Source organism: Chlorocebus sabaeus, chromosome 7 (genome assembly GCF_047675955.1).
Source record: "Chlorocebus sabaeus isolate Y175 chromosome 7, mChlSab1.0.hap1, whole genome shotgun sequence".
In the NCBI taxonomy this organism is placed as follows: domain Eukaryota; kingdom Metazoa; phylum Chordata; class Mammalia; order Primates; family Cercopithecidae; genus Chlorocebus; species Chlorocebus sabaeus.
In genome coordinates, this window is record NC_132910.1 from 35,993,842 (window position 1) to 36,013,821 (window position 19,980).

The following is a 19,980-nucleotide window of genomic DNA, read 5'->3' on the forward strand; positions in this document are numbered from 1 at the left end:
GGGCGTCTTTGAGTAGCTCCTCCAGTCCTCGCAGCGACCCAGGGACAAGCCTGCAAGTTCTCACCACTCACTTCCAGCCCGCGCTGGCCCCGCCTCCGCCTCCGCCTCCGCCTCCCAGCTCCTCCAGCCTCCTCCCGCCCCGCCGCTCCCACCTTTTCTCAGGCCCCCACCTGCCAGCACGCAGAGGCGGGGGCGGGGCCGCGGGCCGGGATCGTGACGTCACCTCGCGGGGAGGCGGGGCTGTGGGAACCGCAGTGCAGCGCAGAGGGGCGGGGCCTGCGGCGCGAGACCCGGTGCGGGAGGCCTGGGCAGGGAGAAGTGTGCGGGGCTGGGACCCGCCGGCTCCGAGTCCGGCTCCGGAGGGCTGGGCGGGAGGGGCTGGCGCGGCGGCGGGAGCCCAGGGCAGCGCTAAAGCGGGTCAAGTGTCCTCCTTTTCTCCCCGCCCCTTCTCCTTCTCCCACCTGGGCCTCTGCGTGGAGACGCGCACCTGGCAACCAGAGGCCGCGTCTCCGCCTTCTCCGCTCGCGCCTGGCTCCCCGAGCCTGCCCGGGACCTCCGCCGGAGCCGCGCTCGCTGCAGGCTGCCTCGAGCGCTCTCTCGTTGATGCCGTTTTGGAGGTGACCGGCGCGGCGGCCGCTCTATGGTGGGGCCGCGTTAGTGGCTGCGGCTCCGCGGGACTCCAGGGCGCGGCTGCGAGGTGGCGGGGCGCCCCGCCCCGCCTGCAGAACCCCGCGCCCAGCTCGGGTTTCGGGGTGCTTGAGGAGGCCACCACGGCAGCGCGGGAGCGGAAGATGTTGGAGCTGAGGTACCGGGGAAGCTGCCCCGGCCCCGGGGAAGCGGTGTCGCCGCCACCCCGTGAGGGAGAGGCGGCCGGCGGCGACCACGAAACCGAGAGCACCAGCGACAAAGTAAGTGGAGCCGCGAGAGGCGGACGCCGCGCCCTGGCTGGGTCCTGGTTGGAAGCGGGACACCTGAGAGCAAGGGTGGGGCCCGTCGAGCGTTAGGTGAGGCTGCAGGCTGCCCGTGCACCTTCCTCCCTGCCTGGCACTGCTTCCTCCTTTCCCAGAGGGGGTCGGGACCCGGGATCCCAGTGGCGGTGCGGTTCCCAGGATGACCGCGGCCGCTGCCTAGGATAAATGGGTTACTCAACACGGCTTCCAGTTTAGTTTCATCCCCTTCCGGTCCTTTCTTCAGGATCTGGGGCCGACGCTGGAATCAGGATGGAACCTGCCCTCCTAGGGGCTGCAGTTAGGAGCTGCCACCTCACCCCTCTTCTCAGTAGAGGGAACAAAGTTAGTAAGGACTCTGTAGAGACGTGCCACCGTCGTGCCACGGGCTCTATCATTTCATTGGATCCTGACGCGGGAGGCTTGGCTTCTCGCGCTATCCCATCTGCACTTTTATTTTCTCCGTCCTTTTTCAGTATGATAGATTTTGGAGGTTTGAGAGTATCATGCACGTGACATAATAGTAATCTTCCAGCTTCTTTTGAGTACACGGCAGACAGTGCAATTCTTCTGTCTACCAGTAGATTTCATTTAACCCGACACGTTACTTCATGAAGACTTTTCACTTCCTTTTCTATAGATTACTCTTCTTTCACATTTAAGAATAAGTACATGTGATATTACCATCTGTTTAAAGCTAGAAAAGGAATTCGGGCGTGTTTGGTAATACAGTGGTGCAAGTAAGAACTTGTGAAGAAATGCAGTTTTATGACCTTATGGACTGGATGGTTTGGGAAATTGGGCCAGAGAATAGATTGTTGTATCAAACCGTCTGTTTAGAAAATTCCACTTTATTTGAGAAACTCAAAACACGTAAACTGTTTCTAGAAGCGTACTTTGGAAGCAGGCATTGCCATTTGAATTACAGAAGTGAGGTGAATTGCCCAAGGTCAAGTTCGTGCCTCTTGAAACTAGAATCTGTTTCCTGTTTCCTTTTCTTCTGATTTATGTGGTTGCTGAGACTGGCTGGCAGTTCTGATTTGGGAAGGATTCCACCTGAAAGTTGATGTTGATGAAATTGATGTAACCCAAATTACAAAGCCCTAATAGGAACATATCACATGATATCGCGAAATTAACACAAACGTGATTCTTAGAAACTAAAACTTTAGAATCAATGGAGTGACACTTTTTTCCCCTTACCCTCGATAGTAAGTAGAATAAAATGAGTCTGTAATAGAACATATGTGTCAAGGAATTACCCAAAATATAACAATTTCCAGCTACTGAAGGTTGAAGTTACAAAACTAGAAACAGTGGGCTGAGAATTGTCTTTGTGAAAACTGCCTTGGAAACTAGACCCAAAATAGAATTAATTAGGTTGGGATTTGTTTTTTGTTTTGTTTTTAGCACCGGTATAGTTTAGCATCAAGGAAATACCAGCTTCTCTATGTTGACTCCCTTAACTCGACAAAACTAACAACCTTTTATTAAGATAAAGTTCAGGAAGCCATGCATAAAATACCTTTGGAATTAAGGTTTTTTTTTTTTTTTTTTTTTTTTTTTTTTTTTTTTTTTTTTTAAACACCATAATGTATTTAAAATGGAATGGAAACTACTTCTGTGGTGTGATTTGACTCATTAGAACTGTTGTCTCTAGCTATCTGTGACTGGGTTGCCTCACTGCATATGTATTTCTTTATCAGTGCAGTACAGTTGGTTTTCAGTAACACATGTCCAGCTGGATTTTGTTTTCTGAAAGTAGACTTTGCTATATGTAACCTGTTTTGTCAAGATTTCTTAGACAAGGATGAACATATTCAAACCCTATCTAAAATACTGCTCTACTTTTATAGTTTATCACAAGGAACTTTTGACTTGGCAAGCTTATAGATGTTGAACTCTATCCCTGTCTGTCCTTTCTTATCAGGGTGTGTATTTGAATACACCTATATTTCCAGGTCAAGGGCTATTTTAAAATCAGTTTGCACACTGGAGACTGGTTAATATTTGGTCAATTCAAACTCATTAAGGGCCTTCTCTGTTCTGTTGCAGTAAAGGCAAAACTCTTGGGGAATTAGTGAAAGAAGTGAAGGAGGTACATTATATTCTGCTATTATAATACACTCCCATGCATTGCCATTTTGTAGTCTTTTAATAATGGTGTTATTATTAACATGACACTCCTTTTGTTCGGACTGGTGACTTGTGCTGAGGGAAGGCTCTGTACTCCAGATAATTAGCAAGTGAAAAAAATACTTCTTACCTGCAGGGGAATGTTCCCAAGTGTTAAATGTTGGAGTGGTACTTGAAAAATGACAGGGACCCCTTTAAGGCACCCCGCAGGAGACATATATGAGTTAGATTTATTAGAAGTCTGTACAAGGCTCATTGTTAGCATAGAGGGCATGCTTGGCCTCTACCTGGAGACTGCCGGAAAAGCTCTAAACAGTAGGTGAGGATTGAACTGGAAGTGAAAAGATTCCTGGGACTCACCAGGTTTACAAGGATTTGGGTTGGGTGTTCTAGGCAAAGGACATGTTGGGTTTTTTCTGAATCAGCATTCTAGGCAGAGGGTTGGAGATACAGAGGAAGAGATAATGAAGGTCCTGAGAGCAAAAGGAGGAGGCATTGCTTAGAGCAGTGGTCCCTAACCTTTTTGGCACCAGGGATCAGTTTTGTGGAAGACACTTTTCCACGGATGGGTTTCGGGGGATGGTTTCAGGATGATTCAAATACATTACATTTATTGTGCACTTTATTTCTATTATTATTACATTGTAATATATAATGAAATAATTATACAACTAGCCATAATATAGAATCTGTGGGAGCCCTGAGCTTGTTATCCTGCAACTATACAGTCCCACCTGGGGGTGATGGGAGACAATGACAGATCAGCAGGCATTAGATTCTCATAAGGAGCATGCAGCCTAGATTCCTTGCATGTGCAGTTCACAACAGGGTTCAGGCTTCTGTGAGGTTCTAATGCTGCTGTTGATCTGACAGGAGGCAGCGCTCAGGTGGTAATTTGAGTGATGGGGTGTGGCTGTAAATACAGAGGAAGCTTCGCTCACAGGCCACCCACCTCCTGCTGTGCAGCCGGGTTCCCAACAGGTCCAGCACCTAACAGGCTGCTACTGGTCTGTGGCCTGGGGGTTCGGGACCCCTGGCTTAGAGGACATCATCAGTAGTACTAAGGAATAAGGGCTGAGACAGAACATGGAGTTTAGCAAAAGATCTAAGTAGAAGCAGGTTTAGGTTGAGGAAATTGAGAGGTGAAATGTTAGTTATTATTATAAAGTGGCAGTGAAAGGAATACAGGATGGCAGCTAGAGAGACAAGAGGATTAATGAAGATTTTTCTTTTCAGAGGAGGGGAGATATATATTTGTATGAAATTCAAATGAGTAAAGATGTTGAAGACAATGGGTAAGCCCTAGGAAAAAGAAAGCAAACATGGGGTAGAGACTGTGGATTATTGGGATATCCAAGGAAAGGAAAGAGGGATGCATGTCCCTTCCTTAAGAAAAGAAAGACGGAATGAAGGGTGGACACAGGAACATTTTGAAAAGCAGAAAGGAGAAGATCAAGTGTTCGATGCCTTCAGTTAGTAAGGTAGGAACTCAGAACCAATGAGCTTCAAGGGATCTTAGAAACAACTTGGTTTAACTCAATTCGTATATATTTGTATATATTTATATATAGTTTGGTATATATACAATTATAAACAATAAATTTGTGTTCAGTTGAATCTTCACTGAGTTTGATAATTCTGTATAGTACTATAATAGTTACCTTTTGGTCATTTCCTATCACATTTCCCAAAAATGACAGTTCAAATGTGTTCCCGTCGCATTTGGTGTTATGTGACTGTGTGTTAGGAATATCCCCATTTAATAGCTGAGAAGAAGAAAAACAATGGGAGTGACTTAGGCCTGGGGAGTGCCAGAGGTCCTGTGAATGACCACAGATTCAGCTCGGCAGGGAAGTGGGCTGGTGAAGATCTGATGGGTTGAGTGGGAATGAGCATTGAAAGGGAAAGAGCTAAGACCTGACTTACGCAGAGACCAAGGGAGAACTTCCCCTCCGCCCTCTGAAGACGTGCCAGAAAAAACTGACAACAGGTAGATTAATCGGAGAAATGGCATACAAATTTATTAATGTGTGGGATGGGAGGAGGGAGACAGAGTGATTACCTGAACCCCAGAAGGAGGCACAGAAGCTCGTATACCATCTTGAGGCAAAGGTGGTCCTGTCATGTAGATGAAACCTCATAGGGAGCAGCCCTCAGAGAGAATAGATGGTGAATATTTCTTTCAGACCTTTAAAGGTGTCAGACTCTCAGTTAATCTTTCCTAGATCCAGACAAGAGAGAACCTCAGAGAAGGCCAGGTTGCATCAATGCAGATTTTCTCTACAGATGCAAATCTCCCGCACAACAGATGGCTTTGCAGGGCTATTTGTTTGCAGGCCCTTAGAACAGCCATCACAAAATATGTCAAAGAAGTATAATTTGGGGTGAAATATTCTGATTTCCTTCACTTGCTAGACCGTGAAGTGGGAGAAAAGAGGGTGCACATTGCAGCTGTGGCCAGTCAAGGGGAGCACACGTGGAATAGTGTGCTTTCAGGTGAGGTCCCTGTGTGTTTGTGCATGGGGCTGCTACTTAGAGATTTTGATTTGTGAAGTTGAGGGGAAAGCAATCCAGAGATCATTTAACTTCTGTCCTCCATCTGAGATGTGTGCAGCTTCTTTCATAAATACATTATTATTTTCAAATAAACTTTTAATTTTGGAGCAACTTTGATTTATGTAACCACCCCACAGGTTCTTCTTGCTTGCTGCCCAGATAGAACTGGTTTATCAACACAGGAGAATTGCAATAGAGAAAAATAGTTTAATGCACACAGAACTGGCTAAACAGGAGACCAGAGTTTTATTATTACTCATATTAACCTCCCTAAAAATTTGGAGGCTAGGCTTTTTAAAAGAGAGTTTGGCGTGCAGCAGTTAGAGAATGGATGCTGCTGATTGGTTGGGTAGGCAAATTACAGGGGTATGGAGAGTGGTCCTTGTATGCTGAGTCCACTTCTGGGTGGGGGGCCACAGGAGTTGCTGGTTTGGGGGACTTACCCAGTCATCAGAAATATAAAAATCTGAAAGTAGTCTGTCTTTTAAAAGGCCCATCTTAGCTTATTTAATAGTGATATTATGTATAGAAGGAATTGTAGAAGTTGCAAATCTTGTGATTTCCAGAGCAGTGGCTGGTAATTGTTTACATGTAATCACAGCAAAATTCAGTCCCCTCTCATAATCCTAAACTTGTGACCTGTTATTAGTTTTATAAAGGCAGTTTAGTTTAGGGAAGAGCTATTACCATTTAACCTATAAACTAAATTTCTTCCAAAGGTAGCTTGGTCCTCACTTGGGAATGACCTTGGGCATCTTGAAGGTTAAAGGCAGGGTAGAGTTGATTAGGTCAGATTTTTTTTCACTGTTATAGTTTTTGTAAAGATGGTTGGTTTCATTTACAGAAGCATTACAAAGGTTTCTGTGTGCTTTTCACCAACTTTCCCCTAAGGTTTGTATCTTGCATAACCGTGGTACATTGGTCAAAACTTAAGAAATTAACATAGCTATAATATCATCTTAGACTGCAGATACTATTCGGAAATTCACTGGTTGTTCCACTGTCCATTTACTGCCCTGGAATACAATCCGGGATTCAGCACTGCATTTTGTCTACTTTATTTTGTTTTTGTAAAAGCCTTAGTGTGTTTTTGTAAATTACTTTTTCATTTTGGTGCACTTCACTATAGGTTGCGCTAATGTCACCTGTAAGTGTAATGAACATTTTCTATAGTTTTTCATCTAGATTTCTGGACTACCATTTGGGCTGATACTCCCTAATTGTTGATGAATTATCAGTCAGTATTACCACCTAAGTAATTTTCCATGATTCAGCTTTTATCATGCACAGCATATTCATTTCATTTAGTAACATTTAAAAAAAAAATACTGGCTTCCAAAATATCAGCAACCCAGCCAAGTGATAGGACAGAGCTAGATTTTTAGCTTACTGCAGCGAGGAACAGTTCCACGGAGCCTTGGTAGTATTTCAGAGGGGGAGAAGCAAGGTGTAACTTATTTGAGAATTGGAAGTTTGATTTAAGGCAGGTCTTTTATTTTTTATTTTATTTTATTTTTTTTGAGACGGAGTCTCGCTGTGTTGTGGAGGCTGGAGTGCAGTGGCATGATCTCAGCTCACTGCAAGCTCCGCCTCCCGGGTCATGCCATTCTCCTGCCTCAGCCTCCCAAGTAGCTGGGACTACAGGCGCCCGCCACCATGCCTGGCTAATTTTTTTGTATTTTTAGTAGAGACAGAGTTTCACCATGTTACCCAGGATGATCTCAATCTCCTGACTTTGTGATCTGCCAGTCTCGGCCTCCCAAAGTGCTGGGATTACAGGCGTGAGCCACCGCGCCTGGCCTAAGACAGGTCTTTCAATGTGGGGAATCGATTAGGATTAGATAAGGGTCACAGTTTGGGATTGGTGGATAAGCCGGATAAGGATTTTGAGGCAAAAATTTTCAGAGTCTTAGGACTAAACTGTTCGTTGATGCTTCGTTTCAAAGAGTTGATGTGTCTTTTAGAAATTCTTGTAAATAACATGAACTTCTAGCAAGAGTTTCCAGGAATAGTCAAGTTATACTAACGAAAGAGTGAATCTAAAGGCATGGTAATGTAATAGTAAGCTATGTTCAGGTTAGGAATGGTAGTTAACTTGAGATTTCTAAAGAATATCTGAGGGTTACCACATGAATTTTCACTTGCTGTTTATGATCTTTAAACAGTTCATTTTCTTGTTATTTTGAGAGATATTACCATAGAATGTCATCAACTACATCAAGCTTTGGATGTGTACCACAGTGGGTTTTTTTTGATGCTGTCATGCTGAGGAAAAAGCTGAGGTGCAACATAGAATTTAAAGACAATACCTGAGCCAACTTTAAAGACTTTACTTGAGTCAAAGTGAGTACACTGCCTGGGACATACTTCCAAGTTGCCTGGGTGAGTGCCTTGGTTGGCCTTTCTTATATGCAAGTTTTTAAAGGCACAAGGGAGCAAGGAATGGGCTGGTACAAAGTTATTTGACAGGAATTCTCATTGCCTTACAGAGATAATATTGATGAGTGATTGGCTATTCAGTTTTAAAATGTAAGGTATGAGTTACAGTGTCTAGTATATGGTATTTTATGGCTACCTGGTATCAGTCCAGAGCCAACATAGCAAGTGGCTACGTTGTTTAGCTCAAACGGTGAGAGACATGACTGCTAACACATTTTAAACGCTTCTCTGGGCCTGATAATTTAATGAGACTCGTATTCTTCAAAATAAAAGTTTCTTTTCCCTTTTAATGGGAACAATATTTTGTCAAAATATACTGGGGAAAAGTGGGACAATTTAATGTGCTCTGGAAAATTATGAAGAAAAATTAAGATATATACAGGTAGTATGAGTATTCTTTATGTGTTTATGAATTTCGTTTTTGTAAAACAGGCTGTCACGTTTCTTCCCAGATAACACAGATAAATACAGGGGTTTGGTGTGTTTGTTTTCCTTTAACCATTCTATATTTGGGGATGTCTTTTCCAAAAATACAGATTTTAGTTCAGTGTAAAGAACTCATTTAGGGAATTATAAACATATTTCTTAAGGCTTGATTTGGTTCCGTGCATTCAGTAAATACTTGTTGAGTGCCTATTATAAGCAAGACACTGCTTGAATGTTATTTTTTTGTGGCTTTTTTAATACTCTTTGAGAAAAGAAGTGGTGTCAAGATTTGTTTGTTGCTCAACAACTAATTGTAGAATATATTAGTCTCTTGAATCATGGACTTTCACTGCATGGAATAATGATATAAACTAATTTTTTAGTGCAAAATAATTTATAATTTGCAAAATACTTGCTTATACTTAAAATCAATTTTAGTCTCTTAGCAATTATATAGGCAAGGGAGATAGGTTTAGTTTACATATGAGAATATTGGAATTTGACAGCCTAAATGCCCTACTAAGCATCATGGTATTTAGAGCCAGGATTTACCTTACATTTTCCAATTTAAAAATGTAAATGCGAAATCAGATGTGTGGTCCTAAATGTATAAAATCAACTAAAACATTAAAAAGAATCTTACTCTGTTACTACCTTGTGTGATTTTGGACTAATGTGGTCTTTTTGAGTCTATGAAATGTTGGCATTGGATTAGAAATTTTTAGCTGAAAGCCTGTAATTGGGTGATTTCAGGCGCCTAGATTTAAACAGCACTTCAAGTATTTCCTTGCTTACTTATGATCAATTACAAGAAATCATTAGCTTTTATTTCATTTTATAGCTGTTTATATTTTATTTGGTTGAGAAATGTTTCAGAACTTAATGAGAATGACATCACATTTTGAAATGACTCTAGAAATGGAGAGGAAGTAATTTCATTAATGACCAATTTTTTTTTTTTTTTTTTTTTTTTGTTTTTTTTTTTTGAGGCAGAGTCTCACTCTGTCACCCAGGCTGGAGTGCAGTGGCATGATCTTGGCTCACTACAAGCTCCCCGCCCCTCCTATTTCAAGCAATTCTCCCACCTCAGCCTCTCAAGTAGCTGGGATTACAGGCACGCAGCACAAAGCCCAGCTAATTTTTGTATTTTTTAGTAGAGATGGGATTTCACCATGTTGGCTGGGCTGGTCTTGAACTTCTGACCTCAAGTAATCCACCTGTCTCAGTCTCCCAAAGTGCTAGGATTACAGGCATGAGCCACTGTGCCTGGCCGACCAATTGGTTTTTGATCGTCCTGAGATACGCCAAGTTTATTATCTAAGTATTTACTTATTTTCTTATCCTCAAAAAGAGGTGAAAGATATTTTTCAGGACATATCATTGAATGCTTGTTTGCTTAAGACTTTCTCAGAACTATCAAGATTTTAAACTTTTAAAATATGAAATTGAAAGGCACAGGATGGGAGAAAAAAGAGTCCAGTCCAGAATGAGGAGCTCATATCTATGGAAATTATAGCTGCTTTTTGCAAACTTAGCAGCTAAGAAAGCAGTGTTGCTTTTTTGCTTCCTGGCTATGGTTGCAGTTCCCTTTATTTGCCGGAACCCATGGCCAGCTATTTAAGAGCTTTCTGCAAGGCTGATGTAGCCAATCTGATTTCATCACCTGTGTGGCCCAGGTGGGATCAGACACCTTGACAGTTAAGTTTTGACTCTACCTTCCAGTCCCAAGCAGGTCATTTCACAAACAATGTGGGGCTGTCTGTGGGTCAATGAATATTTATTAAGCCCATCTGAAACTTCACATTTTATCTTAATATATAAAAATCCAGATTTGGGAAACCAAATTAGATTTGTCTTTCAAGGGTGTGCTTTTTATTTTTTCACCTACTTATACTGTGCTTGTACTTGAACTATCTCAGAGTTGAGGCTTCGAACAATTCTGTGGGACACTATTCATGTAGAAGTCAATGTAGATAGTGCCCTGGAATGCTGCATGTAGTAGTCTCATTTATAATAATGTATACTGCTTTTAATAAATATGAAGTTGATACAAAAAGGTGTACAAAGTATACAAGAAGACAAGGATACCAGCTGGTGACCTGGGTGGCTTATCTTCTCAGAGGTATTCCTTCCTTGTCTTGATAGGTGACATCCTCTGTCACCTTAAATAATGAGTTTCGAATGTATGATTATTTGATCCCAAAGCTTGAGGATGGCCATTCTGGAGCTTAGATTCAAGTTGCCTTGAGTATACACTCTGATTAGCAGCAGTTACAAGGTTTTTTTTTTGTTGTTGTTGTTTTTGTTTTTTCTTCTTTAGATAGAGTCTTGCTCTATCGCCCAAGCTAGAGTGCAGTGACGCAGTCTTGGCTCATTGCAACCTCCATCTCCCAGACTGAAGCGATTCTCCTGCCTCGGACTCCTGAGTAGCTGGTATTACAGGCGCGCTCCACTACGCCTGGCTAATTTTTGTATTTTAGTAGAGACGGGGATTTCACCATGTTGGCCAGGCTGGTCTCAAACTCCCGACCTCAACTGATCCACCCGCCTCGGCCTCACAAAGTGCTGGGTTACAGGCATGAGCCACCATGCTGGCCTACACGTGGGTTTTTAAGGAAAAAAGAAAAGGCAGTTCCTAAGTTGTTTAATAGGAATTTAGATTAAAATAAACTATTGATTGGCTACACGTTGTTCTTTGTATCATAAATTGCAGGAAGATAAGGGTTGAGGCAGCGAGTCTGGAACAAAATGCCTTTAAGTAATTGCTCCCAGGCACGGGTGTGGGGTGTGACTGAAGTCCCATACTCCAGGGCCTGATAAATTTTACATGCCTCACATAGCTGGTCAGCTCAGAGCTATTTTTCTTTTCTCACCTCAATCAATATATTGTTTAGTGTAGGGGAGTGAAAACCCTTCCAGGTTTCTTGGCTGGGCTATAAATTAAATTGACATAAGACAAGAGAAAAACCATTTTTCTCTTGTTTAATTACATATATCCAAAACAAAACAGGAAAGAAGTGTCAGATTTTTGAAGTTTATATAGCACCCTGAGATACTGAAAGGAATAGGGGCTGAGGCTTCTAAGGGGTTCTGGGCACATAAGTTCTGGGAGAGTAAGGGGAGGAAATGCATGGTGAATAAAGGCTGTCTTGTTATGTGGTTTATCTCTCAGGTAATAAAAGCTGTCTCAGAGTAGCCATCTTCCTTATACAAATACTTTACTAATGTAGATTTCCTTTATAGATATAAATTTCTTTTACGAAATAGCAACATTTCAGAGCTACTAATGTGTCTGCAGTTTCTCAGAATTATAATCTTGAAATATACCAAAGAAGTGTATTTTGGGGTGGCATATTGTAGTTCCCTATAGTCATATTTTAGGGTAGTATGTCCTGGGTCTCAATATTAGTTTTGAAGTTTTCCCTACCTTTTTATTGTAACTTTTTAATAATATAAAAATGTTAAAAGGTTAGGACAATGATCATCAGTATATCTAGGACTTAACCGTTATTAAGAGATTGCTAAGTTTGCTTTATCTTGCCATATATACACAGTTGGCTCTCCATATCTATGGGTCATGGCTCACTGCAAGCTCAACCTCCCAAGCTCAAGTGATCCTTCCACCTCAGCCTCCCGAGTACCTGGGACCACAGGCATGCACCACCATGCCCAGATAATTTTAAAATTTTTTTGTAGCGATGGGGGTCTCCCTATGTTGTCCAGGCTGGTCTCAAACTCCTTGGCTCAAGCAATCCTTCTGCCTCGGCCTCCCAAAGTACTCCCAAAGGTGAAGCATAGGACATGAAAACCCTCAATGCATATCATCCAAGAAGTGGCCAGAATCAGTCTGGTGATGGTCAGTTTTTAGGAAAGGGATGCATTGTGGAATTGGCAAGCTGTCATATCAAAATTGCAAAGAGGGAGAGTCCAGTAGCAGCCTCAGATGATTGGCTAAAGGTGATAAAAGAAAGGGTACTCTGTTCTTGTTTTCTAGACCTGGTTTCTGCTTACTTCTTCGTAAAGAATTCTGGCTAAAGGTTAATGAGGAAGGGGCATACTGAGGCATGTCCAACCTCCTGTCCCATCATGGCTGGAACTCAGTTTCTGAAGTTTCTCTGGTGTCCCTTTGGCCAAGAAGGGGTTTGTTCAGTCAGTTGGGGGGCTTGGGCTTTTATTTTTATTTCTCAATTATTTATAATACCTAATATGATGTAAATTCTACATAAATAGTTACATACTGTCGTTGTACAATATAGTATGCTGTATTGTTTACAGAATAATGACAAGAAAAAAACTCTACATGTTTAATATAGATGCAACCATCTTTTTTTTCTCTTTGAATATTTTTCATCTGAGGCTGGTTAAATTCATGAATATGGAACCCACAAATGTGAGGGGGCCAACCGTCCTTGTTTTTTGCTCTAAATAAATGCAAGGTAGAAAAGCTGGAGGCATTATTTATCTTAGCCCTGAAAAAGTGATATACCTGTGAGGACCAATCATTAATAAGATCCCAGGTAAAAAACAAGTTTGGGATGACAGTAATCTTTCAGATTTTGAGTGAAACTCCTTAATTTTCTCCGTTCTTTTGTGTAATTCCATGGATTTTTTTTTCTTCTAGTGATCTTTATTCTTCATTTGGAATTTAAGACTTACATACATGAAACCATACAAAGTAGTATGATCTTAATGTATAATAGAATGGGCTATCACTGGAGAAAGATCAGAAGGAGCCAAACATTTAGGAAAGTCTTAAAATGGGCCTTAAAATTAAGTAAGATTTGAATATTGTAGATAGCATCTTAGGAATTGCAAAAAACAGAGCAGTAATATTGTAGCTTGGAAGACTTGGCCCGATTCCATTTGGGGATGGAGAGATGACAGCCATAGTTCCTTCAGCACATACTCACCAAGCTCCTGGTTGCAGGAATGGCCATGGTAGGTGAGACTGCTGGGTGAACAGGCAATCAAAACATGTCATACAAATGTTGGCATGCAAAGAGCTGCACAAAATGGGCTGAGGAGCTGCATTAGCTTCTGATTGCTGCTAAAACAAATCCCTAGAAACTTAGTGTCTTAAAACAATATAACCTTACCTTACGGTTCTGGAGGTCAGAAATCCAAAATGGCTATCCCTAGGCTAAAGTGAAGATGTCCTAGTAGGACCGTGTTCCTTCTGCAGGCTGTAGGGGAAAATCTGTTTCCTTGCCCTTTCTAGCTTCTAGAGGCTAACTGCATACCTTGGCTGGTGGCCCCTGACTCCTTGCTCAAAACCAGCATCACTGTACCTCTGCTTCTGTCATCTCTTCTCTGACTCTGACCCTCCAGTCTTCCACTTATAAGGACCCTTGTGATTATATTAGACTCACCTGTATAATCCAGGATAAGCTCACCACCTCGGATCAGTTGATTAGCAAACTTAATCCTGTCCACTTCCTTAATTTTCCTTTGCATTGTATCAACATCTTCACATGTTCTGGGATTAAGACATGAATATCTTGGTGGGGGGAGTGGGGAGGGAAGCATATTTTGCCCATGACAGGCTCCCTGAAGAAGATTATTCTAGAAATTACATCTAGGTCAATACCTTAAAGATAAATAGGCACCAGTCAGGCAAAGCGAGGCTCAAAGCGGAAGAGCATAAGTTATAAATAGAGGAATACTGTAGCACAATATTGAGAGGCTAAGACTGTTCACACTCTGGGGAGCGCAGAAACTTTAATTTTGCAGATCCTGGAGTGGCTGGGTGGGTGTGGCCAAAGCCCTGGCTGGAGAGTAAGAGGAGGCTGGGTTTATACCCTGTGATGAGGAGGTAGGTGGATGATGTAATCAGATTTGCGTTTTACTCAGGCATTTTATGTTATGCTGAGACACATTTGTTTTTCTCTTATCCAGGCATTGGGATCCACCACAAAGTGTAAGTCCTGATTGGATTACTAAGGTGGTGCTCTGAACCAACCAGTCATCTCCTTCCTTCAGTGGGGAATAGAACAGGGCTGCAGAGAAAGATTTGGGGACCAGTTTTTCCCTTTGCAGTTCAAATTTAAACAAATAAGGAGGTTTTATCAATTATAATTAATTAGTGTAGGATAGGACCACAGAGCTGATGAATGAGGTAACCAGATTTCTGTCTATAAAATACAGTGTTATGGGAGCAATGGCTCACACCTGTAATCCCAGCATTTTGAGAGGCCAAGGTGGGAGGATCGCTTGAGACCAGCCTGGGCAACATAGGGAGACCCTGTCCCTACAAAAAATAACAAAAAATTAGCCGGGTGTGGTGGCTCCAGCTGTAGTCCCAGCTACTTGGGTGGCTGAGGTGAGAGGATCACTTGAGCCTGGGAGGGTGAGGTTATAGTGAGCCGTGATAGTGCACTGCACTCCAACCTGGGTGACCCTGTCTCGAAAGAAACAAAACAGTGTTACTAAGTCCCTTGACCATTCTCTATCTTTATAGAGGTCTTGAGCCTCCTCACTCTTGGTTCACCAAACTGCTGACTCACTAGGAAGTAAATCAGTTTAGTCCTTCTCCCCAGCACAGATAGAAAGCAGTTCCTTCTCTTCACTTCCACTCCTGGGAGAAAGAGAAGAAATCCATACTTATATGAAAACCATGAAGAAACATACAGAAAATGCTGAAATCAGGAACACAGCCTCATGTTCTTTCAAGTAAAACTGTTCAGTTTCAAGATTTTTAAAAGGCTGCCTCCTTTCAGGTGTGGAGCTCTATGTCTCTGTGGGTTTCCTTTGGCTTAATTGCAAATCTTAATGCTGAACTGAGCTGCAAGGATCAGAGTGCACATCAAGGGACCCTTGACGGAAGAGCTGACCCTGGTTTTCTAACTCACTTTTTAAGGGGCCAGTTGTAAAAGAGACGAAAAGTATAAGTGATTAATATATTATCCTTTGTTTTATTTTTAAACCGCTACTTTACCTTCATTTGTTTAGAGACTTCCTTTTGGAGCCATCATCTATTTTTAAAATTTTGATTCTTATTTTAATTTGTTTTGAGGTGGGATCTTGCTCTGTTGCCCAGGGTGGTTTCTAACTCCTGGGTTCAAGAGGCCCTCCTACCTCAGCTTCCTGAATAGCTGGAAATAGCTGCTTGCCACTGCACCCAGCTATTTTTTACTTTAACTGACATAATAGTTGTACATATTTATGGAGTACAGTGTCATATCTTGAAGCCTGTGTACAGTGTGTAATGATGGAATCATCCTCTTGATGAACTGTATCCTTTGTTCCCTGAGCCCCATGTCCTTGTTCGTGTCCTTTCTGTCCCCAGTATTGGAAAGCACCTCAGTTCTCTTTCCTGGACTGCTCCTTAAGGGTCCCCATGAACTATAAATGACATTCACTAAATTGAACACACTTAAAGTGCTATCTTAGCTCAAGATGTTATAACGAAAATACTATAGCCTAAACAACAGGAATTTATTTCTTATAAATCTGGAGGCTGATCGTTCAAGATCAACATGCTGGCCAATTTGGTTCCTGCTGAGAGCCCTTTGCAAACTGACACCTTGCTGTGTCCTCACGTGGTAGAGAGATTATCTCTTGTGCCTCTTCATAAGGGCACTAAACCCATTCATGAGTCTCCACCCTAATTGACTTCATAATCTTACAAAGGTTACCTCCAGATAACATTACATTGGAAAGTTGCACTTCATTGTATAATTTGTTTTTTGGCAGGGACAAAAACATTCAGTCCATACCAAATATAATTTGGCAAATTTTGACATATATATGTATATATATATGCCTATGACTATGAAGCCATCATACAGTCAAGATAATGAGCTAATCTATCACCACTAAAAGTTTTCCCCTTTTTGTAGTTCTTTCATCCCTAGACACCTACTAATCTGCTTTCTGGCACCATAGATGAGTTTGCATTTTCTGGAATTTTATATGAATGGAATAATGTAATACATGTGTGTATATATGTACATATACATGTATACATATATATACATATTTTATGTACATTTTGTCTGGCACCTTTTACTCAGCATAATTATTTTGAGATTCATCCATGTATCAATTGCTCACTTATTTTTATCACAAGAGAATATTCCACTGTATGGAAGTAACATAATTTGTCAATTTCCCTGTTGGCTATTTGAGTTGTCCCTAGTTTGGAGCTATTGCAAGTAAAGCTACCATGAACATTTGTGCACAAGTCTCTGCTTGTATCTACACTTCCATTATCTTGGATGAATACCTAGGAGTGAAATGGCCGGTTCAGTTGTTGGTTGTATATGTAATTTTTTCAAAAACTGTGATACTGTTTTCCAAAGTGGTCGTACTATTTTACTTTCTCACCAGCAGTGTGCAAGCCTTTCAGTTCCTCCACATTTTCTCCAAAACTTGCTGTGTTCAGTTTTAAAATTTTATCCATTCTAATAGATGTATAGTAGAATCACATTGTGATTTTGACTTGCATTCCCTTAATGACTAATAATGTTGAACATATTTTCATGTATTTATTTACCATCTGTGTATTACCCCTGAAATGTCTGCCCAAATATTTTGTTCATTTATTGAGTTGTTCTTTGTCGAATTTTGAGAGTTCGTCATGTATTCCAGATTACAAGTCCTTTATTAGATATGTGGCTTGAAAATGTCTTTAATTCTGTGACTTGTCTTCTCATTCTCTTAACAGTGTCTTTGGAAAAAAGAAAATTCTAATTTTGATGAAGTTATATTTATCGTTTTTTTGGTGGATAATAATTTTGTTATCATACTAAGAAATCTTTGCCTAACCAAGGTCTCAGAAAGTTTATGGAAGATTTATAGCTTTATATAAATGTCTGTGATCTGTTTTGATTTAATTTTTATCTGTGGTGTGAGGTATGGATCAAGGTTCTTCGTTAAAATTGTGTCAGTACCGTCTGTTGAGTTACCTTTGCAACTTTGTTGTTAATCCATTGACCATATGTATGTAGTTTTATTTCTGGACTATTCTTTTCCATTGATCATTTTGTCTGTTATGTCAGTACCACATTGTCTTGATTACAGTAGCTTTATAAGAACGCTCGAAAACAGGTAATATAAGTCCTTCAACTTTATTTTTTTTCCAAACTTGTTTGGCTCTTCTATGTTCGTTGCATTTTCATGGAAATTTTAGAAAATTTTCTCAAATAAAGCCTTATGAGATGTTTACAGAAGAAGGTGATGTTCAGCAAGGCTTGCAGCAGTGAATGAGAATGGAAATGAAGGGAGGCTGGGCACAGTGGCTCACACCTGTAATCCCAGCACTTTGGGAGGTCAAGGCAGGTGGATTGCTTGAGCCCAGGAGTTCAAGACCAGCCTGAGAAACATGGTGATACACCATTTCTATGAAGAATGCCAAAAAAATTAGCCAGGTGTGGTGGTGCATGCCTTTAGTCCCAGCTACTCAGGAGGCTAAGGTGGGAGAATGGCTTGAGCCCAGGAGTCTGAAGTTGCCATGAGCCAAGATCACGCCACTGCACTCCATCCTGGGTGACAGAGTAAGACCCTGTCTCAAAATAAAAAATTAAAAAAAAAAAAAAAAAAAGGCAAAAGAAAAAGAAATGGAGGGAAAGACAAATGACAGACTTGGTGCCGACTGAATGTGTTGGTTAAAGGAGGCAGCTGTCAAGTGTTAAGGTGATGCCTAAGTTTCTGACCTGAGTAATTGGTGAACTGGATTGGTGGTGGTATCTTCTCCAAAGAAGGAATTATAGGAGGAGGCAGCATTTTGATGTGGAAGAGAGAGAAGTCCATTGCTTATGTTGAATTTCAGATGATGCCAGTGGAAAACCACCTGGAGATGGCATGTTGGAAGCTGGAGACATAAGTTTACAGGGAGTCATCGGTGTACAGGGTCCATGAGAGATCACATGGTGGTGGGAGAACACAGGCCCAAGATAGAAAGTTGAAGATCATTATCTTTAAATTATGAGCTTGAGAAGAAGCAGCTATGAATTTTTAGGTTCTTGTAAACATTTTAAATACCTTCATTCAGGTATGGTGGCTCACCCCTGTAATCCCAGCACTTTGGGAGGTCGAGGTGGGTGGATCACCCGAGGTCAGGAGTTCGAGACTAGCCTGGCCAACATGGCGAAACCTCATCTCTACTAAAAATACAAAAATGAGCTGGGTCTGGTGGGGCTTACCTGTAATCCCAGCTACACGGGAGGCTGAGGCAGGAGAATCGCTGGAACCTGGGAGGTGGAGGCTGCAGTGAGCTGAGATTGTACCACTGCACTCCAGTCTGGGTGGCAGAGTGAGACTCCATCTCAAATAAATAAATAAATAAAATAAATACCTTCATTCAACGTGCACAATGCTGCATAGCTCTATTTGATCGTTAAAAGTATTATAGTACTTCCTTCTTTTCCCTGACCTCTATTCACACTCTTATTTTCCTTTTCAAGTCTGGCATCTTTGTAACAAAGTCTATACATTAAATACAGTAAAACAAGGGCCCCTGTTACTCATTCTCATAATTGAGTAACATTGCTCCAAAATGCCACTATTTGGAAATTATCTTGTATTCTTTACTTACTAGAATGAAATAGACTCCTAGTTCAATTTAAGTTTTTATTTTGTGTTTCTCTAAAGGGTATAAAATAGAAACCAGAAGCTTAAATAATGTAAATAAAAGCAGGACAGCCTTGTTGAGGGTGGGGAGGGGAGGGTTGCAGCACATCACCATTATTGGCAAGTGGGCTTTAAAGTGGCTTGCAGAGAACTTTAGTATTTTGAGGAGCACAATTTGAATGCTAGTCTGAATGGTTTTAGTATTTTATAAATAAGGAAACAAGGCCTGAGTTCCCTTCAGATTAAGTGATTTGCCATTTGTCTCGCTGCTAGTTAGGGCAGAGGTAGAATTAGGGCTGGTAACTCCTGATTCCTAGTCTTATGCTCTTTTTGTAGGATAGTGATACTGCCCTAGAGAACCACTTCCATTAGTCACATCCCCACTACCCCTCACACCACCCCTGTCAATACTCTGGGTTATTAAAGGTGAAAAAAAAAATGGCAGGGAAAGGGAAAAAATAAAGCAAAACAAAACTGATGTGTTTCCCTTGTTCCAGATGTCCAAGCTCTGTGGCTTATCAGACTGACAGCAGGTGGCCTGCCATTTTCTGAGGGGATGTTCTGTCTGGTTGTTTATTAGTTACCATCTCTCTGTATTTAAGCAGCTTCGGGGCCAACTGACTCTTGGTGTCACAGTGGGAATCTGACATTTCTATTTCTCATTTGTCATTTAGGGTACATTGACACATTTAATTTCGTAATTGTATACTTAAAAAGTGAGTAAACTAAAGTTTATTAGTGCTTTATGAAAACTGAAAATACTCCCAAAGGGCTAACATTATATTTGGTGAGCCTCCTAATGAGGAATTAGAAGACTCAATTCAATCATAATATTATCTTACTGCTTATTTGAATTTACTAAGTCCTTGGCACTGTACTAAATGCTTCATTTTAGGGATGAAGAAAC

The 19,980-nt window shown here is 41.4% G+C and overlaps 1 protein-coding gene across 1 annotated transcript in view; it reads left to right on the forward strand.

The window, feature by feature from the left end:
* Positions 1-279: 279 nt before the first annotated feature.
* CDS1 (CDP-diacylglycerol synthase 1) overlaps positions 280-19,980 on the forward strand; it is a 73,677-nt gene continuing 53,976 nt past the window's right edge. Inside the window, exon 1 of the mRNA XM_007999118.3 lies at positions 280-908. Coding sequence (XP_007997309.1) covers positions 792-908 — 117 coding nt within the window. The 5' untranslated portion in view covers positions 280-791. The remainder of the gene's footprint in view (positions 909-19,980) is intronic.